At 37.8% G+C, this 27429-nt stretch overlaps 2 protein-coding genes and 1 long non-coding RNA gene across 4 annotated transcripts; 2 read left to right on the plus strand and 1 right to left on the minus strand.

The window, feature by feature from the left end:
• The first annotated feature begins 2115 nt into the window (after positions 1-2115).
• LOC135720959 (uncharacterized) lies at positions 2116-4143 on the plus strand. The gene is made up of 6 exons (XM_065243075.2): positions 2116-2767; positions 3065-3110; positions 3220-3311; positions 3388-3498; positions 3665-3941; positions 4035-4143. Exons 1-5 carry the CDS (start codon positions 2181-2183, stop codon positions 3873-3875), a joined length of 1047 nt encoding a protein of 348 aa, XP_065099147.2. The 5' UTR covers positions 2116-2180; the 3' UTR covers positions 3876-3941; positions 4035-4143.
• Positions 4144-4269: 126 nt separating this feature from the next.
• On the minus strand, positions 4270-26442 carry LOC135760341 (uncharacterized). Its single transcript, XM_073811697.1, has 17 exons — positions 20352-26442; positions 18127-18328; positions 16834-16909; positions 15283-15563; positions 15099-15176; positions 11189-11257; positions 11056-11100; positions 10797-10870; positions 10594-10665; positions 10313-10518; positions 10082-10178; positions 9837-9999; positions 8794-8897; positions 8108-8252; positions 7945-8037; positions 5872-5905; positions 4270-4868 (listed from the first exon to the last, which is right to left on the minus strand). The coding sequence occupies exons 4-17, from the start codon at positions 15394-15396 to the stop codon at positions 4672-4674; spliced, it is 1491 nt and encodes a 496-aa protein (XP_073667798.1). The 5' UTR covers positions 15397-15563; positions 16834-16909; positions 18127-18328; positions 20352-26442; the 3' UTR covers positions 4270-4671.
• On the plus strand, positions 11530-14602 carry LOC135720979 (uncharacterized). 2 transcript variants are annotated; one of them, XR_012334760.1, is made up of 6 exons: positions 11530-12017; positions 12282-12405; positions 12727-12800; positions 13117-13276; positions 13643-13672; positions 14092-14602. It is a non-coding gene; the product is annotated as an uncharacterized lncRNA (long non-coding RNA). The 2 variants fall into 2 exon arrangements; XR_012334759.1 differs by lacking the exon at positions 13643-13672 and adding an exon at positions 13758-13837 and having other exon boundaries at positions 11531-12405.
• Positions 26443-27429: the final 987 nt, after the last annotated feature.

Consider the following 27429-nt stretch of genomic DNA (forward strand, 5'->3'; position numbering starts at 1 on the left):
TGTCGCAGCCACCACCCCGGGGAATGAATCGGGCGTGGCGACGGCTAACTCGAGCCCGGCCTGGAGTTCTGAGCGTTCCCTCACAGTAAGCTCCAAGAGACCTCCTCTTTGAACCCGCTGCGTCCTTGAAAGGCCGGATCATTCTGTCACGCCGGGAAACAGGAATCAGGACACATATGCAGGGTTCACATAAAAGGATAACATTTAATATAAATAACATAGAAAACAAACTCTGGAACCAAACAACGGGCATAATAAATAAACAGGAACAGACAGGATGGAAACAAATGGCGACAATGATCCGGCAAGTGAGTATAGCACAAACAGGGGTATAAATACAGACAGACTAACAATGCACAGGTGTGATGAGGCAGGTAATTAATCAATGAGTAGTCCAGGTGATGGTAATCGGGACGGACACAAAACATGACACGGATTTAACCGTGACAAATTTTTAGCACACCCGACGCTATGGGCGGGCCATAGGGGGCCGGGCCCGCCCTCAAAGACGCTTGTGCCCCCCAGTATTTAAAAAAATACAGTAATTTTAAATGATCATAGTTGCTAATTTTGTGTTGCATTAATGTTGTATTCTTTATGATTAAAACATTAAAAATATAAAAAACAATGGTGTGATTTTGTTTGATTGATGGGAATCTAGCTACACTGCAACAGCCTATCACGAGGCTACGTACGACACGTACGTGACGTAGCATACGTCAGTGTAGCCGCTCGACAGTTAGCGCACTTTTTTCAAACTAGATGAGTTTTCGCTTAGCTATACTGCTTTAAGATGGATACTATCCGCAAATGGTTAAAAAGCCCACCAACAGTCTCTAAAATTGAAACGACATTGACGCCTGATGTTGGAGAAGGAGACCCTGGACGACAGCCTGAGCCTGATGCCAGTTCCGTGGAGCCTGACCCCGGGACTAAAAGACTACTACATTCAGAAGATATGGACTTGTTCACTGCGGTGATTCAGCTTGCTTTTGAAAAGGACCTCACTCACAAGTTTAATTCCGAGTGGACACTTTATTAATGAGGAGGTTCTGCTCGGAGAAACGCCGCCTGCCGCTGTACTGACAGGAGGGAAGGGAGAGACGACAGCGCTGCCTCCACTCAATTACCGTAGGTTCAAAGTCTGTGTGCGTGCGTGCGTGTGTGTGTGTGTGCGCGCGCACGTGTCTCATGGCAATGCATATCCCTCTGTTGACTGCTTTAAAATGCAATGTTTGAGAGATGCCTCTAGATTTATGGATATTCATAAAATTGCTTCTATATGTACTGTGGTGTAGGCTATAGGCTATCTGGTCATATTGCTGATGGTTATGTTTAACGTGATGATTACGTGCTGCGCGAATAGAGTATATATTATTATAAGTATACGTACTGTAGGCTAATAATAAGTGTGCCCTCCCATGCATTTCATATGCCCCCCTTAAGACTGAGGTCTGGCGACGGGTCTGATTTTTAGACTGCAATGATCAGTTATTAGCATTTTAAGTGTGCCAATTTAAATGCATTTTATGTTTTGTTTTGTTATATTGTCTTGACATTAAAGTTAAAAATAGTTGTTAGTATTGTACACCCATTCACCAGCATATACAATTGCTTAAAGAGGATTTGAGTATAAATTAGTTGTTCATATCAAGTGATGTAGAGTTTTACTGTACTGTAAGTTATGAGTGGTTGTATTTTTCATTTAATGCAACAAGAAGTTCGCTTCTGACTACACTTTTAGGGTATTGTGCAACGTCATTCACGAAGTATATTAATTTCTTTACTGTAGTATATACTGCACAAGAAGCAGACTTGCCTTCAGAAATCCAATTAGAGTACATAACATATTTGATTACATCCTCTCTGAAACCCAACAAATTCAGAAATGTCTTTTATATCTAAGACACACTGTTTTTTTAAAGATGTATCTTATGTTCGCATAGAGTTATGGTTTTGATGTTTTTTTATTTTTGTTCTAATTGGGTTATTGGTGCCATAAAATGTTTTTGCGATATAAAGTTACATTTAATAAGCTCAACATATTAATTGATCCTCATGAGTTTAAACACATTTTATTCCTCTGTATTCTGCAGCAAATACTGAGAAGGCATCTTTTGGAAGAGCTTCTTTCAAAATTTGAGAGGGCACTCTTGAGATCTCCACTTGACTGGGATTACATGGAGTTTTTGTCGCGCCACCAGCTGTACCTTCTTCACGCTCTCTCAAGACATGTGGAAATACCAAAAGAAATCATCCAGGCTCTGCAGGCACTGTTTGAACTAGTCAAACAACCACCATATTCCACAGCTCCACATGTAATGGTGGATGTAACAGTTGGTCTGAGAGGACGTCCAAGGTTTGCAATTGAAAGAGAAGAGTTAGCGGAGATGTTGCAGACAAACCTTCCTGTGCATTACATTGCAAAAATGATGGGTGTTTCCACCAGAACCATTTTTAGAAGGATGAATGATTTTGGCCTTTCCATCTCAGGATTGTATAGCTGCATTAGTGATGAGGAATTGGATAACCCTGTGAGAACTATTAAAGAAGATATGCCTGCTGCTGGTTACAGAATGGTCAGAGGCCGGTTGATGCCTTTAGGTATGCATGTACAATGGCAGAGAATAGCAGCTTCTATGCACAGAGTTGATTCAGTGGGAATTCTTTCAAGACTGGCCAGATTGGGATGTGTGGTGCGAAGAAAGTACTCAGTTCGAGGGCCCCTGTCTCTTATGCATATAGACACGAATCACAAATTGATACGGTAAGTTCTTCAGTATTTTTAAGTACATATACAATACACCACAGCATGCTATTAGTGCACATGCAATTGCATTTGGTGATTGTACATTGCAAGTATAAAATATTATGTCCTTTCCAATAAAGATTTGTAAGCTTATTGTTTTTTACTAGATTATCTTAATGCAGTACCCTGGAAGAGATACATCTCTTTAGTTTATACAAACATTTTAAAAACAAAAATTTACAAAGTTATTTTAAATCAAATGGAAAGAAACATAAAGGAACAAAAATGACTAAAAAATTAACACCTTTTTTGTAGGTACAACATTATAATATTTGGTTGTGTGGATGGTTATTCCAGGAAGGTATGCTATTCAGTTTCCTGAAAAGTAGCATGCAATACAATCATCTCCAATGTGTTTTTTTCCTTCTAGTTATATTTACACTTACTGTTCTTTTACTTTCTTTGTGCAGGTAATGTACTTGAATGCAGCAAACAACAACCAGGCATCAACAGCATACCAGTTCTTCTCAGAAGCAATCCAAAAATTTGGTCTACCATCTAGGTAAGTATAGTAAAACACATCTGAGTTATATACCTTTAATGTATTTTATAAATCTTTTTTATTTTTTTTAAATTAGGGTCAGGGGAGACCAAGGAGTAGAGAATATTAAAATTGTCAGGTTCATGTTTTCTTCAAGAGGCACTGACCGTGGTAGTTTCATATCTGGTAAAAGTGTCCATAATCAGAGGTAAAGTGCAACTATCTGAAGTTACTATAATTAAACTCATTTTAATAATCAGACATACCTGTAGGTAGCTTTTAAGTCACAAAATTTCATGCTTAATAATTTATCTTAAATGTCTCATTCATAGCATTACTTTTAAGACAAATTTGTTTTACTCCATATCTAACAGGATTGAGCGCCTTTGGTGTGACGTCAGAGTCATGGTTACCAACAAGTACTCCGAAATGCTGCACTCCCTTGAGGCAGAAGGATTGCTGGACTTATCTGTGGTTGAGGACCTTTTCAGTGTGCACTACAGTTTTCTTCCAAGACTTCAGGCAGACTTGGACACATTTGCAGAAGCTTGGAATTACCATCCACTCTCCTCAGAAGGGAATTGAAGTCCAGAGCAGCTGTGGCAGATTGGGTTGATGCACAAAACCATTGACCAACCAGAGAGTTACGAGGTATTGTGGCCCTGTGTTTGTTTGTCAGCCAACTGCTTTTAATGCATGTATGAAGTAGATTTTTAACCATGTACTTAAATTCTAAACCATCAGGACATTGAAGAGCCAGATCTAGACTGGGACACAGCAGCTTCATACGATGCCTGTGAAGATTTGGGAGTTGTTGTTCCAGAATTTCAATGCCCTTTGAGTCAAGATGGGTTAAGGGCTCTTGAAGACCTGGTGGATTCAACTGGTTCTAACATCCCGGTTAAAGAACTGTATTTACTTTGCCGGGAGTTTGTTTTAACAAATACAGTGTAAATAAAAAAAGACCAAAATGCTAAACGAGCATAAAACTTTGGATTTATTTTGCATTAAAGCTTACTGCATATCAGTAACAATTATCAATTCTGAATAAAGCTTTCAGAACAACGACAGCAATCTTGGCTGCTTCTGTGGATGTCAACATGTCAATAACAAACAAAAAAAAACTACATTAAAATATCCAAAGGGTATTACTTATTTAAAACGCAGCAACAGAGCATACCCAGTACAATGAATAACCGTTACAAAAAATCCGTCTCACGAACGACTAAATTCTCTGCTATTACTCACAGCCTGTCTCATAATGTCAACGAACTCTGTGTAAGTCCCTAGGTGCTGTGTAGGCAGTGTCACGCTACATGAACATGCATTTACAATAGGGTAGCATACACTATGTTGGCCATATCGCAGTTGACAGTCATGATCAAACTCTAAATGTATTTTGAATTTTTCTCTGTGTGGAAGTAATGGGAACATGTCCCTGACCAGTAAGCCACTGCATGAAGCAACTGACAGTGATCTTCTCTTGTTCTTTGTCTTCTTTACCGCAGTCCTTCTTTTCCCCTTGTTCATTGTCATCCTCACCCTCACCTCTGCTCTCCTGACAACTGCTCCTTTCCTCTGCAAAAAAAAACAAGATCAAAAGCATGTGATGTGTGTTTCTGTACATATAAGCTTTTTACAGTTTTTCTCAATCGCTTTGGTACATTTCTCGAATCATACTCACAATTTGCAAAACAGTAAGTCCAGTTCTCAAAACAATTCGTACAAATACCAAAACACAATGGATAACCTGCAAAAGCCACTCTTTTACTCAAAATACTTAGTTCATCTCTCAAAAGTAAATATCTGTGTCAATGAACATGTCAGTGCCATCAGAATGACAAGTCCATGTGCCATTGTGTACAGATAAGACAGTCAAATTGTTTAGTCATGTTGTCAATATAACAGTTTACTCTGAAGTGATGTTCTGATGTAAACTATGGCTAAAGTTTTGACGACAAGTGTTGTAAATTGTAATTTACACCTTAGTATAAGTTATGTGGGAGTTTGATTGCAAGAGACTGGACAAAATTTACATTTACACTTTTACTGTTTGTACTATAGTTTGTTGACAAACCTTGTCATTGTGATTACATAAAGGAAAAGAAAAAACTACACAGCACAAGTAGAAATGTGAACATAGAACAATATCTTTAGGGAAAACTGTACATGCAGTGCTTTGGGCTTGCCAGAGAAAGTCTAATAGATGTCTAACCATAGCCCAAGAATAGACAATGCGTACTTTTAGAACATGTTAAAGAAATGAAGGCTAATACCTTGAACACCTGTTGACTTTGCTATACATGTTGGAATATCATACATCTTCAAGTTATTTTGGCAAGAATGGCATGTAACCAAATTCAGGGTTATTTAGGGTAGAAGTGGGTTACTATTGGGTCTATAGTTAGCCATCATTTCAACATCAACAGTTTTTGCTTGCTGGGGACGTTTCTGTCTCTTATAGATAAAGTCAAGATTCACCTGGGAGCAATTTACCAATTCAGGACAGATTTAGAAAAAAACGTCTATAGAAATATGTTTGACCAAATTATTATGTCATTATTTTGAATTATGTCATTACCTTCATCTTCAAGGCTTTGAATGAAGTCCTGCAGATAGTTATCATGATCCTTTCTTCAGGTCACAGTTTTTTAGTCATAGTGACAGGATCATGGCAGCCCAATGTTTTGTGTGAGAGCACTGGCTTTGTTTTTCATAGCCATGTGCTTTCTGTCTCGTCTTCTGACCCCGCCCCTTGTTTCCTCTTTAATTATCCCATCATTGTTTGATTCATGTCACCTGTTCCCTTCTTGATTTGCTCCCCTATTTAATGCCCTTGTGTTTGCTGTCCTGTGCTCAATCGTCTGTTTATGTGGAGGTTGTGTTTGCCTGTCACATAGTCTAGTCAAGTGCTAAGTCAAGTCTTGTTCATTGTAAAGATTATTTTATGTTTATTGTCTTGTTCACTGTTTCTTTTCAGTCTAGTCCAGTCAAGTTTATTATCTAGTTTAGTGTTTAGTCTGTCATTTGTCTTATCTTGTTTTTGCCCCCTCGTGGGTTTTGTTTTCCAGTTTTATTTAATAAAGTTACCCTTGTTCCCTTAGTCTGTCTGCGCTTGGGTTCTGTCTCCTGGCAATTCCTGACAGAACGATTGAGCCATTTAGAACCCAGCAGACAGTCCCATAATGTGGCGTGCCCAGGACCCTGAATGGTGGGATTCCATTACCTCCCAGACCCTCGCAGGCAGCAGCCCGTTTCCACCGCAGGGGAGGCTGTCCCCCACGACTACGCCTTGGCTGTTGAGAGGAGCAAGGGGAATTATCCGGACCCCCTGGCTAGCGAATATCTAGTGGCCGGCCTCAACAATCCTCCACCGATTCCGGAGCGGGGAGATCTGGTTTCCCTGCCCTTTTGGGAGATGGTGGACCGCCTCGCGCAACGGTCCCGGGATGAGAAGGCGTCCCCCGAGTCCAAGTCCAGTCCTCTGCCTTGTATTCCTGAGGGAGTCGTTGTGGGGGTTATGACACAGGAGAGCCCGGCGCTCTCAGTCTCAGCCCACGAGGACTCTGCTCAACTCGTAAGCCTGCGGGGGAAGCGTGAGCGCAGGATATCATGGGAGTCTGTATCCGAGGGGTCCTCCTCGGAGCCTGCCACGCCCGTCACAGCGCCTCTCTGTTCTCCTCCACTCTCAGCTCCCCGGCCGAAGAAGAAGAAGAGGAGGAGGGGGATTTCCAGCCCTCAACCTCAGTCTCTGCCGGGTCTCATGGCACACCCCCAGCTTGCCACTGTCTTTGCGTCCCAGTCAGAGTGTGTGCAGCCGGAGCCAGCGCAGCCACAGCCGCCTGCACAGTCATTACAGCTGCCGCTGCCCTCAGCGCAGCCTTTGCAACAGCCGCCGCTGCCCTCAGCGAAGCGTTTGCCACAGCCACCTGCGCAACCAGCGCAGCGTTTGCCACAGCCAGCTGCAATGCCCCCTACCCCACCTCTGTCTGACCCGCCTGGAACTATCCCTCCTTGCCCTGTCCCCACCAAGCCTGTCCATTTTAAACCCCCTATCAAGCCTGCCCAGACCCCCCGCTCTAGACCAAGTCCCTCCTAGTCTGGACCACCCCCAATGAACTTTCTTGTTCCCCCACCCCCCTCCCTTTAATTATGTTTTTGTTAGTCCATCCAAACCCTGTCATTGTAAGTTGTTGTTTGCCGTTGTGTTTGTACATTATGTTTTATTGGTTTTTCTCTGTTTCTCAGTATGTCCTGTTTCGTGTCTAGTGTGTTCCCTTGTGGGACGCCAGGTGGCGTCCCTTAAGGGGAGGGTCCTGTCATGATCCTGTCTTCAGGTCACAGTTCGATCCGTGTCATGTTTTGTGTTTGTCTCTGATCCTTGTCACCTGGACTTTCATTGACTGATTACATTAACTCATTGCACCTGTTCCTTGTTTGATTGTCTGTGTATTTATACCCCTGTTTTCTGTCATTCACTCACCGGTTCATCGTCGCCTGTTACGTGTTGTGCTCTGTTTTGTTCCAGTTTTACCTGCCTGTTGGTTTGCTCGTGTTTTGTTTGATGTTATTTATTTGAATAAATGTAATTTTGTCCGTAACCTGCATCTGCATCCTTCTTCGTGTTCCTTGCCTTTCGTCCCGAATCCTGACAATAGTTCACAATCTTTGATTCCTTCTGCTGCCTAACTGAACCCACTTCACTTAAAATAGGTGACAGGGTCATTGTAAGAAAATCTGCATCTGGCTGCAAATCAGAAAAAGAGCCTTTTATTTTGTTGTACCTTTTCTAAAGCAAAAATTTAAAAGTATTATACTTTTTGAAAATGGCCAGGAACAAATACATGCTGAAATAGCTGGTGATTTTGTTTCAACATTTCATGGAGGCCATAGAGTTCCAATCCTTTGCACATCTGCTGGAGCATTGGAAGTATTCGGACAGAGGAATGTAGGACAACAGCACTGCACGTAAGGGTAAAGCCAGAAAAAGAGTGTAGAAAAGATAGACACCTCATGTTAATAACATAAGATGAATTGATGTGTTTGCTGAAACAAAAGAGGCTGATTGTAGGGGCAGTAGCCCAGACAGGGTTTAGATTAAGCCAGGATTAGGACTAGGCAATTTAATTAGTTTTTACAAATGTGTGTTAAAGACATGGTACGTCATCTCAAATTTTGACCAGATTCGAAAAGCATTAACTTATTTCATTGACTTGGTTTTAACTTATTTGACATGTATTTCTAGTTGAATAAATACTAATAAAGCACATGAAAAAAATACATTCACAACAGAATTTTTTTTTTTTACTTTTCAAGTTTAGAAATCACACTTAAAATTCACAGATTTTCCAGACTTTCTAGGACCATGGAAACTGTAAAAAGCAGTTGAAGTAGGTATATGCTAGTTATACAATTACAAAAACCTAACCCTAATCGGTAGATTGGAGAGAAAAGGCAAGCAGCTTGAAAGAACTACAAAACATCACGGAAATACATACTATACCTCACAATGTCAGTCTTTCTATCACATGCTAGAGGTCCAGTGTACCCGCATGCTGCAATCCTTTCAGAAAGCTTGATCAATGCTGAACTGTCTGCTGTCTCAATCTAAAGAATAATAACAAATATGTTAATGTGCGCACACACAGAAGCCCTTTTCACATAGAAATTCCGTAAAATACACGTAAAATGCATCCTGGATTTTTCCGGAATGGTTAGAGTTTTTGTTTGTTCACACTGCCAAGATTACACGGTATCTGATGGTCCCGGAAAGAAACGTGACCTGTTGAAAGTGACCCTCTCTTCTACGCAGCGTCTGAAGTTTGCATATTATATATTATTTCTCTCTCCAGAAACAACTCGCGTGCATTTTTGTTTATAATAACACTACAAAGAAGCGCGTGAATGCACAGTTCTATGCTGGTGAATGATCTCAGCTTCAGAGTGGATATTTGACATGCGGGTATTTTCGTTTATTTTAGCTCAAATGAGCACGTGACGCGATATTCTTTTATGCTGCTGAATGATCTCCGTTTCAACGCAGTAAGTGACGAGCTAACTTACCTAATATCTGCTTCAGTCCATTTTGCTGACATTTATCGTAGTGAATGTTGTAAATCCCTCATTTTAAAGAGTTGAACCAACATCATGTTGCCATGACACGCGCGTCCTCACTACGCCACGTGCGTCATTGTTTATGCGTCTCATATATCATTTCCTGATAACTCCTCCAATCTAGTTTGCAACATTTCTCGTGGTGAATGTTTAAATGCATGTTATCTCTCGTTGTAAGGAGCTGAACCATAACTTGTGTTGTGACTTCGACACGCCCTTTAGGGCATTCTTGCGGCTTCTTGTTCACACAGAGGGTTCCCGCGTATCTTACTAGGTCCTCTTTCTGGCAACGATCCCGGAAGATTAACGGAACGAGTTTTTGTTCACACAGACGCTTGTCTGGCAATTTTACGGGTATTTTCTGGGACCAGAGGTCTGTATGAATGGGGTTATACATACACACATTTTGATGGTAGGGCTAAATATGAAAACCTTATTAATAAGATCTAGCAGGTCTGCATCTGTTACATTGGCTTTTGACAACTGATCTTTGTTAATCTCCCCAGAAGTGATGTAACTGTATATCCACTCCATGAAAAAGTTAGGTAGAGGGCCATCCTGAGTAATGCTCACAGCCATTATTTCGCCAACTGTCCTAAAGTACAACAGGCAGTTCATAGATTTGAAAATGCATTTGATGGAAAAGCTCCAGTATACGACACTAATAAGAAACATACCTGAAATTGTCATTCTGAAAATCTGTGATGAAATACTTAAGATTTTTTCCAGAATCCCCTCCCTCAAAGAATTTTGCCTCAATCCCCACCATCATTTCTGTGGAAAATGTCAACTTACTACTAATAAACAAAGGTACTGAAATAAGTTAAGAAATTACATACATTGACTGCATTTCATAAAACTGCATATACTATCCAATGGTAGTACTGCATACGAGGGAAACAAAATACCTGTCAGAAATTCCTTCATTAGAGCACCACTGTCTATCCCAAGCTCTCCGATGAAAGTGACTCTGAGGGGATTCCATGGAGAGGACTTCTTTTGTCGTTTCCATTGTGTCAAGCCTCGGTTGAACATGTCTTCCCTTGTGACACAGACACTGAATATAGTTCTAGCGTTGATTGCCTCTTTAAGTTTGTTTACTGCTTCTGTAAGGCTTGATAAACAAAACACACAGATGCATCTAGTTTTTTTCCAGACCCCCCAAAAAAACAATGTAACTTTCATGCACCTGTTTTGCTTGTCTGGCTTTTTTGGTTCTGTCAAAGCAAAGTCCGAATCAATACTTGGTCTATTTTCACACCTGAAAAAAAGTACAAATTAGCAAAATAAAAATCACTACCACACATACCAACACCTGATGGTAAAGACTGTAGGTTGAAGCAATAATTTCAGGAACACACAATGAAGAATAAACAAATTGAAAACAATAACCTTTCCCCACAGGTACTTGCATGTATTTCAATCAAGTCTTCCGAATACATGGCAGCACACACAGGACAAGACACCTTACAAACAGAGAAATATCTTAAATGCAGAAACCCTATGTATGTCTATCAAGTAAATTCATTATCATTAATATCATTATCAAGTAAATTAATTATCATTAATAACCAATTCATATAAACATTTAATTTTTTACATTTTATTTCCTTTTATAAAAATAGAAAACATACTCATGCATTGGTCTTACCTTGACATCCATTGTGAGGGGATGAGTTGGATCCATTGACTTCATCTTTAGGAAAATATATAATTAAATGTGAGAACAATTACTTTAATGAGTTCCAATAATATGTAATGATGATATTTAGGTCACTACTTACATTGCCATTAACATGGTCCATCTTTGTGGCAGTAGATGGCACTTCAATAATTGCAGGGCTCCTAGAGTCCTTTAATGAAAATCACAGTTGTCAGTTTGGGTTTATTAAAAATGGCAACAGAAACTACTTGTCTACATCAATTTTAAAAAGCAGTAGTTACATTACAGTAGACAACAGAAACATGCGTCTAAGGTGTTATTTATATATTAAAATCATAACAAGTGGAACTATACATTATTCCTACACTCTAAAAAAAAAAGGTTCCTTGAGGTTCTATATAAAAGCATGGGGTTCTATACTTGGCCAATAGAACCTTTTACCAAAAAAAGGGTTCCATTTAGAGCCCTTGGAGGGCAAAGAACCATTTTTATTAAAATGGTTCTATAATTCACGTTTGTGACTGAAGTGTAAACTAAAGATTACACAATAATTACAGACCTACACAACTCATTCACAAACCTTTTTGTTTCAATAGGCTGTGGTCAAATAAAGAGAGAGTCAACAAATAGGCTATTCATATTTATTGTATGATTTATTTCCTGTGAGCTTTTTTATGCAAGTTTGTACATTAGCATAAAACTTACAGTGCAATTGGCGTTTTTGGTGAATAACCAGGTGTTTTCTTTATATTTGTACATTCTATATTGTCAATGTTTAATTTAACCTGAAGGGGCATTTAAAACAAATAATGGCAAAAGTGCCCTCTGGTGGCGTATATATGCGTTGCACCATAAGCGAAGATGAGCCTCCAGACGTGACAGTTTTTTTTTCTTTTCAAACTGAGGAGTTCGGACTCCGGACCGGCATTTCTGCTTGTTGGTACCCTGAGGTAAGTAAACTTTCTACATTTTTGAAACGATATTACTGAAATATTAAGTATAATTAGTTAATATTTATTTTGTAAGAGGTCTTGTGCTAAATAGTGATAGAAGCTACATTTATAATATTTACCTCAGTTAAAAAATACTGTTGGTAGCGTTAAAGCACTGACGGCCTTCGTCAACCGTCAGTTATAAAAGCTCTGTTAAATACATTTTGTTCCGGGTTTTAATGAATTACGTTACAGTCCTGCTTTATTTCTTTGTCATTTTAGATTAAATTGCCAATCACAATAAGACAGCTGTGTGTTGTAAGGAGACGAATGAAGCGCGTGGTCAAGGGAACCGGGTGGAAGGGAAATGATATGTAAATGTTTGTCGCAGTTTTACACATATTCCGTGAGTATTTTTCGTTTGTTCACGAGTGTTTTATCAGGGTTGGAGCTAAACTCTGAAGAAAAAAGTAAACTGGTGGCCACAGTTGGGAAATTTCCGCCGGTCTTTATTATAAATGCACGATTACAGTGCAGCGTTCGTATCCGCAACAAGTCTAGATACTGTATGTATGTTTTCTGTGATGCACACAATGAATTAAAGTGATGGTAGCTGTTAAGACACTTACATTTAACATTCAAATGTTTTAAAAACCAAACGTGTTCAGGTTTTTATGCGTATTTGGTTTGTGAAGTGTAATTTATGCTTTTTTCCTTCCCCTCACAGATAACCATGGTTAATAAATGGTCCGTTATGACACGTCACTGGCTTTAAAATATAAACCCCATTGATGCAAAAAGGTAAGGTGCTTAAAGGGACCTCGTAAACCTGACTTCTGTCACTAATGTTCATCAAAGAGCAAAATAAAAGAAATCTGTGTTTTGTAGCTTTAATGATAATTCTTATGTATTTCATTTAGAATTTAGCATTAAAGACTGTAAAGTGTTTGAGGACTTAATTTAAATTCTGTATATTTCACACTATATTTTATTGAACATTGTGTTTTGAAAAATACATCACTAGTCAATTGCAACCTCAAGTTAATGTAGACTTTAAGGAACTTGTTTGTCTGAAAGTATATATGAATATGAATATATAAAGATTTTGTATTTTAAGATGCTGCATGGAATGACAATGAGGTTTGGAACAGACTTGGTGAAGAACATGGAAACATCTCTAAATAACATGGCCCCAACCATCATCAGGAGTGCAAAAGAATGAAGTAAAAAACATCTCTACGCCAATCTCATTGGAACAGCAGAGGAAACCACAGAAGGTAACTACATCATATGCTTGTTCTTTGCCCAGTGTAAAGTAGCCTTATTTGCATTGTCAATGTAAAGGTTCTAGCACCTATAAATTGTGAAAATATGAAAATAATGTTAGTATAAACTTTTTCCTTGCCATTGAAGAGTTAACTTGTTAATAAAGAGACGCTGGCTGAGAAAGCTTTAAAGTTTACCCACAAATAACAATTGTCGTCACTTTCTTCAGCAGAACACAACAGAAAATATTTAAAAAAAGTATGGTAATCGAACAACAATGGTGCCCATTGACCTGCATTGGTTTTGTGTCCATTAAATTGCTACCAGCGTTGTTCGGTTACAGACATTCTTCAAAATCTTTTTGTGTTCTGCTGAAGAAAGAAAGCCGTGAACGTTTGAAATAACGAGTGAGTGAATGAGTTTTCTTTTTTGAGTAAAATGTCCCTGTAATTGATTTCTGTACCTAATGTACAATAATTTTTATCTTTGTAGGTCTGGTGAGGAATGCTGCACTTATGTTATTGCAAGCATTATTTTAAGAAAATCCCAGCTTGCTTTGCTGTGTAAATAGTGTAAGTATAGTCTTCTGTAGCATTTGAGGCACTTCATTTAAAGTAACATTCAATACAAATATAAAAATATTACTCTGTTTACCCTTAAATAGCATACAGCTCCACATCAATTATTATGAGTCTTGTTGGTTCTTGAGTGTCGCTTGCCTAGTTGTCATACTTTATTTGTGTTATTATGGGGTAATTTTAAGTCTATTTGATGGCTTCTGTTAATTGGTAAAAAGCACTTAAAAGGTGAAATGTTTGTTTTACAGGAACCCAAAGGTCCCACACCAACCATAGTGTTCAACGGCTCTCCTGATCCTCTCAAATCTCAAAGTATCAACTTTATAATGGACAATGTGAACATAATATGTGGAAGACCTTGACATCACAGGCTGTGGAATGACTGTTTGCGGGGTTTTTTCTCTTCAATGTTCAATACCCTTTTGCCATTAAGCACACAGTGACTTTAATTTATAAAATATATGCATAAATTTAAATACCTGTACAAAACAAATGTACAATCAACTTGTGTAAATTGTCATTCTATTTAATAGATTGTTCATGAATTGTCTTTAAATGCATTGTGATTTCTTTTCATCATTTCAGACACATGTAAAAGTTACTAAAAATTAGTACTGCATATACTGTACAGTATCTTTGTTTATAAAAACAGAAAATGCGTAAGGGAAATAACTTGAACAAAATTTTTGAATGTATAGTGTAATTAAGAGTTTAGCTGTTTAATACAGAGATGCAATTTTTTTATATATATATATATATATATATATATATATATATATATATATATATAAACGCATGTATGTTTATAAAAAAGTGAAAATGCTTAGTGGAAATAATTAAATAACTAAATGGTTGAATGAAATGAGACATTTTAAATGTAAACTAAATGTTTTGCTGTCTAATACATAATAAAGAGATGTGATTTTAAGTAATTTTTATAGATTTATATTTCTGTATAATACAATTAATAAATGGTAAACTTTTATAATTTTCTGGATCGGTTATAATTTCTTATCAATAATAAATTCCTCATAATTATAAAGAACCATTAATGGTTCTAAATAGAACCATCTAACTTTGTTTCAAAGAACCATTTGGGGTTCTTTTTAATGAACCCATTAAAGTGGTTCTATATTGAACCATTTGGGGGTTCCATATATGAAGCGGGTGATAGAACCATTTCTGGTTTGATATAGAACCATTTTTTTTAAGAGTGTAAGTTACACTGGAATACACAAGACACAGAACAACCTACATTGCCATTAAAATCATCCACTTTTGTGGTATCAGATGGCACCTCAGTATCCGACGGCAGCAAGTAATCTCCATGGTCCTGTAACAAATTAAATTCGGATTTTGTACATTAGACATTGACCAATTTGACCAAAGTAACAATTGTAAATTTTACTTTATAGTTTATTTGCTAAATGAGACCTTACATATTCAAAATCACTGCTGTTGATCAATATGTCTGTCTCGCACTTCTTGATGTGTGCAGCGAGTAGTTGAACAGGCATGTCTGTGTGACACGTGACACATCTGGCTTTTGGCATTTTTTCAAATTCTTTTGATGTTTAAGGTAAAGGGGAAATGTCCAGACTGTTTTGTATTGGCATGATGTAAAGACAGCTCTTTCCTCCTACAGTTTTAATGAGATAGGACCCCGTGCATCCTTCAGCTTCTGGTGCAACAACATTCAACTTTTGTTGACCTGATCCACCTGAGTGAAAAAGATCAGAAGCCACTATAACATATTTAATGTATGACGAAGAAATTATGTTTCAGCAATGAATGAATCCTCCATCACCATAAAATTGAATAGAAAAGTTAACTCATTTCCTGCCAATGAGAAGTTGTTACAGTAATCCATATTTCTGCTATTATTCACCAGGTGGGACTCTAACCCAACATATAAAACACGGAAGCATCCACTAAGGCAGTTAAACAGTTAAAACTCAGTGTACGTTTAATTATCATTCTGAATCTGATCTTTATCAAAAGTTCTTTACAAAAAATGCAATTTTTTTTTTTCTTTTAAGCTGAGGGGTCTGTCCTTTCATTTGATATATTGTATGTTTATATATTAAAAAAAAAGACAATTTTCTGGAAGGCATTAAACTTTTGTGAAAATCATAAAAATAATGGCGCTGGCTGGCAACTTAAAAAAATAACACACTTGCAGGGAAAGAGTTAAACACACTAGCAAATGTTTAAAAAAATAAGTCTAGTGATGTGTTAAACACACAATTATGGCCTTTAATGGTAAATTATTGGTAAATTGCTGTTAAGAGCTTGTGTGAACAGGACCATTGTTAAAAAAACACGTAAGATTATCAGTAATTTACTGGTGCAATGCTATGTGTGAACAGATAGGAATACTGGATGTGCATCTACAACGTCAGAACACACAGAGTTTTGGGCCAATCTTAACATAGTAACAGATGATGCTTTAAACTCCCAATCTGTTAACAGAAGTTTTTCTCCAGGCTTCTTGAAGTCATTAACATCTAAACATCTTCAGAGTTGTTTACAATATTTTACTATCCATTTACCAAATTGCCCACATCCTTCGCAAATTCCCTGTGAACCCTTATCTGATACATTACAATACGGTCTAATGTTTTAGGTTGGAACTTTCCCCCATACAGTGAAGCCATCTAATACAATGTTTTTTGGTAAAGAGCAACTGTGTACAATTGTCACTGTGTGCCACAAAAGTAAAAATAACAAAAATACGGACCGCGGATATGAAGCCATAACCCACCATTGTTTACAACATAACACCAACCTCTCAGAGGTTTAAAGGATTCTTCCGCTCTCTGACAGTGTTTACGGGTATTTTGGTTCTGATGTGTGAGTAATAAAGATGTGACGTTGATGTGTGTGTGAACTGTACAACACTTTTGAATTTAATAGTAAAGTTATTCTGGTAAATGTATGGTTATTTAATTAAATGATTGTGTGAAAGAGGCTTATGAAAGCTATCTTACCAACAGCTTTATAGAGCATCCAGGCCCCCTCCAATGATTCCATTTTTGAATATGCCTCCAACAACAGTTTGGATATCTGGAAGTATTAAACACACATCAAGCTTTATTAAGACAAATACTGGACAGATACTGGCTACACGAAAATAAATGTATATAGTAAGACTAATTAATATATACATTATCTAAATCAGTGTTTCCCAACATTTTTGTTTTAAAAACCGATTTAATAAGTATAAAAATCATACAGCACACCACTATCACAGTAAGCATTAAAGGAACACACCCACATTTTGGGAATTTAGCTTATTCACCGTATCCCCCAGAGTTAGATAAGTACATACATACCTTTCTCATCTCCGTGCGTGCTGTAACTCTGTCTGACGCAGACCCCGCTAGCTTAGCTTAGCACAAATACTGGAAGTGAATGGCTTCAGCTAGCATACTACTCCCAATAAGTGACAAAATAACGCGAACATTTTCCTATTTATATGCTGTGATTTGTATAATCACACCGTGTACAAATAACAAGGTGATATGAGACACAGCCACCTTTTAACAGTATACATACTGGGAACTATATTCTATATTCTCAGAAGGCAAAGTACGGCTACTTGGGTGGAGTGATTTGCTCACAGCACCCGAGAAACCCCCTGGTGAGGAGCAGAGAGTTCGGTCAGAGGTGTTCCCAGTATATGTATACAGTTAAAAGATGACTGTGTCTCATATGACCTTTTTATTTGTACACAGTGTGACTATACAAATCACAACACATAAATAGGAAAATGTTTGCGTTATTTTGTCACTTATTTTGGAGCAGTATGCTAGCTGGAGCCACTCAATTCCAGTCTTTGTGCTAATCTAAGCTAGCGGGGGCTGCGCCAGAGAGTGTTTACAGCACGCATGGAGATGAGAAAGGTATGTATGGACTTATCTAACTCTGGAGGAAACGGTGAATAAGCTAAATTCCCAAAATCTGGGCGTGTTCCTTTAACAGAACTGCACAAACCCCTATTGCAATTCTTAAATGACTTGTTAAACTAGAATAATTTACTATATTAACTGTATTTAGCACATTCAATGCAATTACACTTGTTTTGATGAACACAGAGATGATATCCTGGCTGAAATTGATGACAGTGACACGTGCAGTTGTGATTTTTCCACGGCACACCAAACAAGCCGTCACAGTGGTTGGGAAAGACTGATCTAAATGTCTTAACCATGCAAGCTTTTAGGTAAATGAGCAGTATTTTTAAAAGGTCCCTTTATATGTAGAACTTTAAATTGTCAGACCTCAGAGTGGGCAGCATCCTCTGGGATGGCAATAGTCCTCCTTCCTAATCCAGCCTGTAGTAGTATCAACTCATCAGAAGCTTTTGGGGTCCTTTCAACAGCTTTATTTAACAGGAAAAACTGGATTGGGGTAGACCTGGTGGCCCTCTTTTTGGGATTTGGGATAAAGCCTTTTCGTGCTTTGAACATACCAGGGAATGCTCTTAGAGGAAAAACAATTTATATCAATAAATATATCTCTCACACATACATACAGTCTTGTTCAAAATAATAGCAGTACAATGTGACTAACCAGAATAATCAAGGTTTTTAGTATATTTTTTATTGCTACGTGGCAAACAAGTTACCAGTAGGTTCAGTAGATTCTCAGAAAACAAACAAGACCCAGCATTCATGATATGCACGCTCTTAAGGCTGTGCAATTGGGGTATTAGTTGAAAGGGGTGTGTTCAAAAAAATAGCAGTGTCTACCTTTGACTGTACAAACTCAAAACTATTTTGTACAAACATTTTTTTTCTGGGATTTAGCAATCCTGTGAATCACTAAACTAATATTTAGTTGTATGACCACAGTTTTTTAAAACTGCTTGACATCTGTGTGGCATGGAGTCAACCAACTTGTGGCACCTCTCAGCTGTTATTCCACTCCATGATTCTTTAACAACATTCCACAATTCATTATCATTTCTTGGTTTTGCTTCAGAAACAGCATTTTTGATATCACCCCACAAGTTCTCAATTGGATTAAGGTCTGGAGATTGGGCTGGCCACTCCATAACATTAATTTTGTTGGTTTGGAACCAAGACTTTGCCCGTTTACTAGTGTGTTTTGGGTCATTGTCTTGTTGAAACAACCATTTCAAGGGCATGTCCTCTTCAGCATAGGGCAACATGACCTCTTCAAGTATTTTAACATATGCAAACTGATCCATGATCCCTGGTATGTGATAAATAGGCCCAACACCATAGTAGGAGAAACATGCCCATATCATGATGCTTGCACCTCCATGCTTCAATGTGTACTGTGGCTTGAATTCAGAGTTTGGGGGTCGTCTCACAAACTGCCTGTGGCCCTTGGACCCAAAAAGAACAATTTTACTCTCATCAGTCCACAAAATGTTCCTCCATTTCTCTTTAGGCCAGTTGATGTGTTCTTTGGCAAATTGTAACCTCTTCTGCACATGCCTTTTTTTAACAGAGGGACTTTGCAGGGGATTCTTGAAAATAGATTAGCTTCACACAGACGTCTTCTAACTGTCACAGTACTTACAGGTAACTCCAGACTGTCTTTGATCATCCTGGAGGTGATCATTGGCTGAGCCTTTGCCATTCTGGTTATTCTTCTATCCATTTTGATGGTTGTCTTCCGTTTTCTTCCACGTCTCTCTGGTTTTGCTCTCCATTTTAAGGCATTAGAGATCATTTTAGCTGAACAGCCTATCATTTTTTGCACCTCTTTATAGGTTTTCCCCTCTCCAATCAACTTTTTAATCAAAGTACGCTGTTCTTCTGAACAATGTCTTGAACGAACCATTTTCCTCAGCTTTCAAATGCATGTTCAACAAGTGTTGGCTTCATCCTTAAATAGGGGCCACCTGATTCACACCTGTTTCTTCACAAAATTGATGACCTCAGTGATTGAATGCCACACTGCTATTTTTTTGAACACACCCCTTTCAACTAATTCAACTAATTGCCCAATTGCACAGCCTTAAGAGCGTGCATATCATGAATGCTGGGTCTCATTTGTTTTCTGAGAATCTACTGAACCTACTGGTAACTTGTTTGCCACGTAGCAATAAAAAATATACTAAAAACCTTGATTATTCTGGTTAGTCACATTGTACTGCTATTATTTTGAACAAGACTGTATATATATATACATACATACATACAAATATATCATATATCATATCTTATCTATCTATCCATCCATTCACACACGCACACGCACGCGCACGCGCACGCACACACACACACACACACACACACACACACACACACACACACACACACACACACACACACACACACACACACACACACACACACACAAGTCTTAATATTGATTGAATACATAAGCAAAATCCTAATGGACTCAAACTACTAAAACCTCACCTAAGGCTCATCTAAAATGGCAAGAAAGTTATGCTTAAAAAGGGTTGTTATTGCTTAATATCCTAAAACTTAAAACTATACATTTGGCTTTTTTGAGATTTCCAAACCTGGCCATACTCTGGTCCACTGAATTGCTTGATCCAGCAACATCAAGGGCACGTTGAGGTCTCAGTGCAGACTGCACCCTGTTGCCAGAGGTTGCCTGACCCGTGTAGCGGTGTTGTATGCTGTCTGCTGTGACCTGCTCTTTCTGACCCTGCCCTTCTGAATCTGTTGAAATTACTAAAACTGTACACAAACTGAATACTTTGAGGCTAAAGAGTACTCATAATTATTATTATGGCCAGTAGCAATAATAACAAAAATTCCAAATTTAATAAGGTGTATTAAACATTTCTCAAAATATATTTTGTGTTCAACAGTAGAAAGTCATTTAGGTTTGGAAAAACCACCACTGTCAACAAAATGTCACTCAACACAATTAACTTACGTGATGGTGAACATAATTCATTAGACAGAGCACTGCGTAAAAGGGACACCACATGCCTGGCAGCGTTCTGCAACTCAACCTATTGTGTATGAATGGAGAAACCATTATTAGGCCCAATGTTAAAAACAAAGTAGAACGTTAACAGCATGTAACTTAGTCAAATAGATAATTGCAATTGTAAATCCAATTATAAATTATATAATATTAACTGAACATTTTAAACGCAAAGCTTGGGAAGTGCTAGCACGATTTCTTGTTAATTAGCTTTTAATCAGACTCTTATGGATTCTGCCTAAAAATGGCGGATTTGACGCTAAAGTATTTGATAAACATACATAACTTAGGCCTAACGTTAACGTTACATGTTGAAAGCATTTGTTAACGTTATACTCCTTATCGCTGTTTAGCAGGCTTTTGTATCAGAACATTTAACTTTATTAACTTTAAATTAACTTTATAACTATAAAATAAAGTAAAAGTCTAATAAAGATCCTGGCAACAAGTTGCTTTATCATTCTGTTTATTAGCTTTAGATAAAGCCTATGCACTAATTGGCATGATCTTAGCTGCAAAGTCGTTAATTAACTAGTTTCATAGAACGCTAAACAGAAATATAACTATGGCCAGTTAATTTGAATCTTTATACGTTTTTAAAAGTAAGCCGATAAAACATAATGTGCCAAAATTAAATTAATTAGTGGCAATCTTTACCTACCTCTTTTTGATCATCCATCTTGTTGTCCATCTTGATTACGTGATACGTCAAACCTTTCCCGCTTCACGTCTTGACTGACAACCAAGGTTGTCCAATTACAACTGGCTTCCGGAAATGGGTAGTAACCAATGACATTTGAGATTACATGTAAATAAATAAGTCCCGCCCCTCGACTGCCAAAAAGAATTGTATTCGCTCAAGCAAAAAGTAGCAGGTAAGAGAGGATGCAGCGCGAGAGTGTGGGGTTGATTTTGTGCGTGCTGTTAGACACATATCCGCGCGCGAGGGCTTAAATTACGAGCATATGAGATTTCATGCGCGCGACGATGTTAAAGGAGCTCGCAATCTTTTGTTTCCTCGCGTGCAGATCTGTTATGCTCTCACAATAATACTTTTGCGCGCGTGCGGGTATCAGTGATGCGCTCGATTCTTTTTGGCACAGAAATGCCGTCATAAAAAACACCTCCAAAAGAAGTAATTATAATGTCTTTGTCTAACGTTTAAAAGACGTTCCATGATGTTCCAAGGGGAGCTGGGAGGCAAAATTTGGACTTGACTTTAATAAGAGTGTAAGGGATCTCAGGTTTCAGAAGGAGAATAAAACTGCAATCGTTCCCGGGTTTCTGACACAATATGTCTGAGAGCGTTGCTAGAGTACGAATATATTGTATTGCAATATGGAGCGTTTAAGTGTTAACACTAAATCAAAATTAAACAACAGATTTGTAAATGAAAAGGTTTAATTACAGTACTGACTTAAAATTACAGTTGAAATGGTTACACTATAAATGCATGAAATGGTAAATAATACAAACAATTGACTGTTTCCAATGTATGTGAGATATTACCTGATAAGATAGAGAACAGAGAAAGAAAGAAAGTTTAGAAGAAAGAGAACTGGAACCAAGGCCTAATGGCCTGAACCCCAGTGAAGAAGAAAGGAAAGGGAAAAGGCCAATGCAAAAGCCAAAAAGCCAAAGCAAAAAGCCCAGAGCTCATAAAAACATTGACCTTTATCCTCTATCTCTTGACCATGTGACTAAACCTAACTTGATACATTCAAATTGACCAATCAGAAGATCCCTTTAACCCCCAATGTACTTGACCAAACCCAACATAATACATTCAAACTGACCAATCAGAAAACCACCTAAAACTTTGATCACTATCAGCATAGGGGGCTGTGACAAGTTGTGACCAAGTAATAAATTCCTATATTTATTTTTAATCTTACAATCCGCCCTTTGGCAACATGGGCCATTCGTAGAAAGATCCATGATGACACAGTTCATAAGATTATGCTTTCAGTTGTGTGCAGTGGTCATCTTCAGACTTATTGTCCAAACTGGTTGCTGGTTGATGAGACTTGAAGACGTTCTTCTCTTTTCAGCCCTGCATGAAAGGCTTCATCGAATGGAATTGCACCTTTCATAGTTATGCAGATTTCCATCGATACTTCACACCTTCACAAGAACAGGCCCTGAAGGGGGACTTCACTTTTGTCCTTCTCTTTGAGGCAACACCCAAAATGTGAAACAGCAGGAATCCTGTGATTTAAGCAAATGGCACAACATACAGCAAAACATATGGCATTTGTTACTCAACTTTTAAATGGTCAGATTGGTCTTCAGCCTTAAATCCCTGTCAAATACATAAAAACATGGTCAAGGTGAAAATAAAAGAAAAACTAATAAAAGCTCTTACATTGGTTTTAGAAACATGTGAATGAAATGCTTCTTTTAAACTTAGCAAATGTTAGTTTTAACAAACCACTTTGTCATAAGAAGCAATAACAACAATATATTCAGTGTAACCACATGATATTTAAAGATCTTAATTTTTCAGTATAACCAATATAAATAAATTGAACAAAATGAGAACAAAGAACATGACAGTTTTAAATGTCTTGGATAAAGAGCAAATTAAATGTAAAACATAATAGCAAAATTAATGAAATTATTACACATAGAAAATAACTCTTTATCAAGATTTCAGTATTTGAGACATAAAACTAATCAAACTTTTTGAAAAGAAACCAAAACAGATGCTTGACATCAGACATTTTAACATAATGACTGATGTGAGGCGAATTGTGTTTGCTATGTGTGAATTTAACTAAGGCTATGTGTGAATACCATGCTGCAACAAAGGTGAGGAAGATAAAATTGTGATGCAAATTTAGTCCTGTTGTTGAAAACAGGGAGCCATTTTGATATAAGTATGAGATTGTAATCTGGCTCTGTAAATCTTCTTACACCCATGTTTTTAGTTAAGCATGGTAAAAGTGCTACTGGATCCTGTTGTGAGGTAAAACATTTTCATTAATGTAATTATATAACACAATGTAGCCACATGGCATTTTTGTGCTCCTCTTTAGGGTCTGACTGCAGCTATACAGGGAATAGCAGAGTTTACCACTTAGGAGACAAATCTTTCAACATAGAAACACATACAACTTGAAACTAATAGACAATTTCAAGAGCAAAAGTTATTCCATTAACACAAGACGACTGGTCTAGAATACATGTAGCTTCAACAACCTCTCACTTAAATGTTTTGTCTAACACTTACAATGGAAACAGTCAAGTGTTATAAGAAATTAACTTCATTAGCCTATGTGTACATATAGTACAACAAACAACTAGAATTTGTGTTCTATAGAAACAACAATGCATTACGAACAATTACAAATCAGGAAATGCAAACAGGATCGTTGTAATGAGAATGTTAAACACATGCTAACTGGCTGCTAAGCCACTAGCAAGTGAGGTTAGCAGCTGGAGTCCTTGCATGAACAATGCAGTTAACTCAGTAATGGTTTTACCTGCAAAACCAGATTGTTTACATCTGTCCTTAGAAAGTGATTTTCTACATTTTAAATAATAAGGTGGAGGTCTGCCCCTGCCCAGTGACCAGCATTTCTCCTCTGTATGGCCTATTTTATGACAGGAACTACAAAGCCTGTTCATTTTGCCACCGGGTCTGTAGCTTGGTTCTACTGGAGTTTCAGGAGGTCTGTGACTCTCTAATGCTTCTTTCACATCATGCGGTTCTGTTCCAGCATGTTGATGCATCACCCCAATTGCTGAAATAGGAACACTTTTCTGGGTTCTGGAAAATACATTCTCTTTAGTACAAGTAGCATCTTTTGTAGTCCCATTGCTGTTAAGCGTTTGGGGAGACCTAGTGTCTCGCACAATTAGTTTAGCCCTTACATCTGCAATAATGTCTTTATACTTCTCACACTGTTTAGCCAGGGCTAACTGCTCAGATGATAGTTGATCTATCTGAGTTTGAAGATTTTGGATCTTTGCCTCTGACTTTTGTAATTCAGCATTTTTGGTTCCCAATTCATCACTTTTAGCATTCAGGATTGACTTAATAATTCCAGTATTTTTACGTAGCTGCTTGCACGTCATGAAATTCAAAGCCTCAATGGTGTCAGCATGTTTGGATTTTCTTTGTTCAACACCAACCATGCGCCACCATGTGAGAATATCATCAGTGGTAGCGTAGTAATCCAGACCCTTTCTATATAATTTATAAAGTGTAGATTCAACTTTCTCGCTCCATAAATCAAACAATATATCATTACTGGAGTTACTCCCTTCCATCCCCGAGGAGATAATCTGAAATAATCTCTAACTGTACAACAATGTTAGGATATTTAAGGTCCTTCTTCTGTTTCATACAATTCATGCAAATGGAGATTTCACTAACCATGCCATGAAACAATTAAACAGACTTACCCACTGTGTGGTCAGAAGGCCTTCAAAACATTCACAGGATTAACCGTGATAAAGTCCTCATTCAGTTGATCAATCAGAGTAAAACTCAGAAAACTCACCGCAAGGGATCCCCGTACGGGCCACCAAACTGTAAGGGATCTCAGGTTTCGGAAGGGGAACAAAACTGCAATCGTTCCCGGGTTTCTGACACAATATGTCTGAGAGCGTTGCTAGAGTACGAATATATTGTATTGCAATATGGAGCGTTTAAGTGTTAACACTAAATCAAAATTAAACAACAGATTTGTAAATGAAAAGGTTTAATTACAGTACTGACTTAAAATTACAGTTGAAATGGTTACACTATAAATGCATGAAATGGTAAATAATACAAACAATTGACTGTTTCCAATGTATGTGAGATATTACCTGATAAGATAGAGAACAGAGAAAGAAAGAAAGTTTAGAAGAAAGAGAACTGGAACCTAGGCCTAATGGCCTGAACCCCAGTGAAGAAGAAAGGAAAGGGAAAAGGCCAATGCAAAAGCCAAAAAGCCAAAGCAAAAAGCCCAGAGCTCATAAAAACATTGACCTTTATCCTCTATCTCTTGACCATGTGACTAAACCTAACTTGATACATTCAAATTGACCAATCAGAAGATCCCTTTAACCCCCAATGTACTTGACCAAACCCAACATAATACATTCAAACTGACCAATCAGAAAACCACCTAAAACTTTGATCACTATCAGCATAGGGGGCTGTGACAAGTTGTGACCAAGTAATAAATTCCTATATTTATTTTTAATCTTACAAGAGCCACACCTACAACAACAGGTAGTGGGAAGTATAACTAGTTCCAAACTCAATTCCACAAGTAACTCTTTTTAAGGGAAAGGGGGAAAGGATATGAATCTAAAGATGTAGGCTAAAGCATGTAGAAAAAATACAGTGGATTACACAAAAAACCCTTGGTGTTTGGTGTCATATTCATTTATAAACAACATAATGTTTTACATGTATTTTAGGAACAATTGTACTTGATGGAATAACCTTATTTTATCACATGTTTCATGTGTCATGCTCTCATACTTACATTGATGTTAGAGTTTATGTCAGTCCTGAGGTTGGCTTTTCTTGCAACAGACAATGAACTGAAATGGACACAAATGTAGAAATGATGATTAAATGCAAAAAATACCTTTTTCAGCAGCTGTATATTACATAAATGGTAGAGTATTGCATATATCCATGTGCCAATTTCATGTGATTTCTTGTTTTTATAGCAGGTACTCTCCAGACTTTTTGACAAGAAATTCTTGATTTACAAAACTTTTCCATATGAGTTCATCAGTCTCTGGTCAGGTGTTTAGATATTTAATGTTTTTGGCACAGCCATAGACATCTACTATCATCATACAAGAAAGATTTGCCTTGTAAATGTTTCAGGTAAACGTGTAGACATCATAGCTTTTCATCTTCTCTAATTGCCATAGTTAAATTCCATAACATGCCAATTATGTGATACCAATTTCACATGTTCGCTCAGACATAAGTTCTTACATATTTTTTTGTAAGTTCTTAGTTATTGCCTTGATAATATAAAATATGAGCTAGGCATCATGTATGACAGATGCCAAAGTGAGGTATGAGGTACAAAATGACCAGATCCTGCCATGTATGTATAGGGCTTATATTTGGATATATATAAGCAATACATGAGATCTATATGGCCTGTATATGTACATATATGCACCTCAATTTTGCCTATATGCAGCATATACTGTATGTGCATATAAGCTGCATATAGGTTTCATATGTGCATATATCCTCATATAGGTTCTTTCCATGTGGGTTTGCACGTCCACAGACATCAATAAGGTGTACCAAACAGACGTTCATACACTGAACCTTTTTGGCACATCCACAGACATCCAAGAGGGGTGCAAGAGTGACGTCCAGACACTGACCCTGTTTTGCACGTCCACAGACATCCATAAGGGGTCATAGTCTGACGTTCATACAATGAACCTTTTTGGTACGTTGGTGCTGGTGGTGACGTGGACTGGTTCTTTGTGTTGGAGGGAGGAGTTGTTGCAATAGGTGTTCAATGACGTTAAAGTACCACAGGAGCGATTCGATAGTAGACCTCTACGTGTGATTTCTCAACTCGCTCTCACAGTACGTTGACATCATCCGTCTGTCGGTTCTTGCAGCGCCGCATGAAGTCAAACACGTGTAAAATGGCTGA

The sequence above is a fragment of the Paramisgurnus dabryanus genome, chromosome 13 (assembly GCF_030506205.2).
Source record: "Paramisgurnus dabryanus chromosome 13, PD_genome_1.1, whole genome shotgun sequence".
Lineage (NCBI taxonomy): Eukaryota > Metazoa > Chordata > Actinopteri > Cypriniformes > Cobitidae > Paramisgurnus > Paramisgurnus dabryanus.

Coding starts and splice junctions, on each gene's coding strand:
- LOC135720959 (XM_065243075.2), top strand. CDS start 2,181: ATGGAGTTTTTGTCGCGCCACCAGCTGTACCTTCTTCACGCTCTCTCA. Junction 3,111..3,219: donor TGGATGGTTATTCCAGGAAG/GTATGCTATTCA, acceptor TTCTTTGTGCAG/GTAATGTACTTGAATGCAGC. Junction 3,312..3,387: donor AAATTTGGTCTACCATCTAG/GTAAGTATAGTA, acceptor TTTTTAAATTAG/GGTCAGGGGAGACCAAGGAG.
- LOC135760341 (XM_073811697.1), bottom strand. CDS start 15,396: ATGCCAAAAGCCAGATGTGTCACGTGTCACACAGACATGCCTGTTCAA. Junction 10,179..10,312: donor AATGAAGGAATTTCTGACAG/GTATTTTGTTTC, acceptor CATTTTCCACAG/AAATGATGGTGGGGATTGAG. Junction 4,869..5,871: donor TCAAAGCCTTGAAGATGAAG/GTAATGACATAA, acceptor TTTTTTTTGCAG/AGGAAAGGAGCAGTTGTCAG.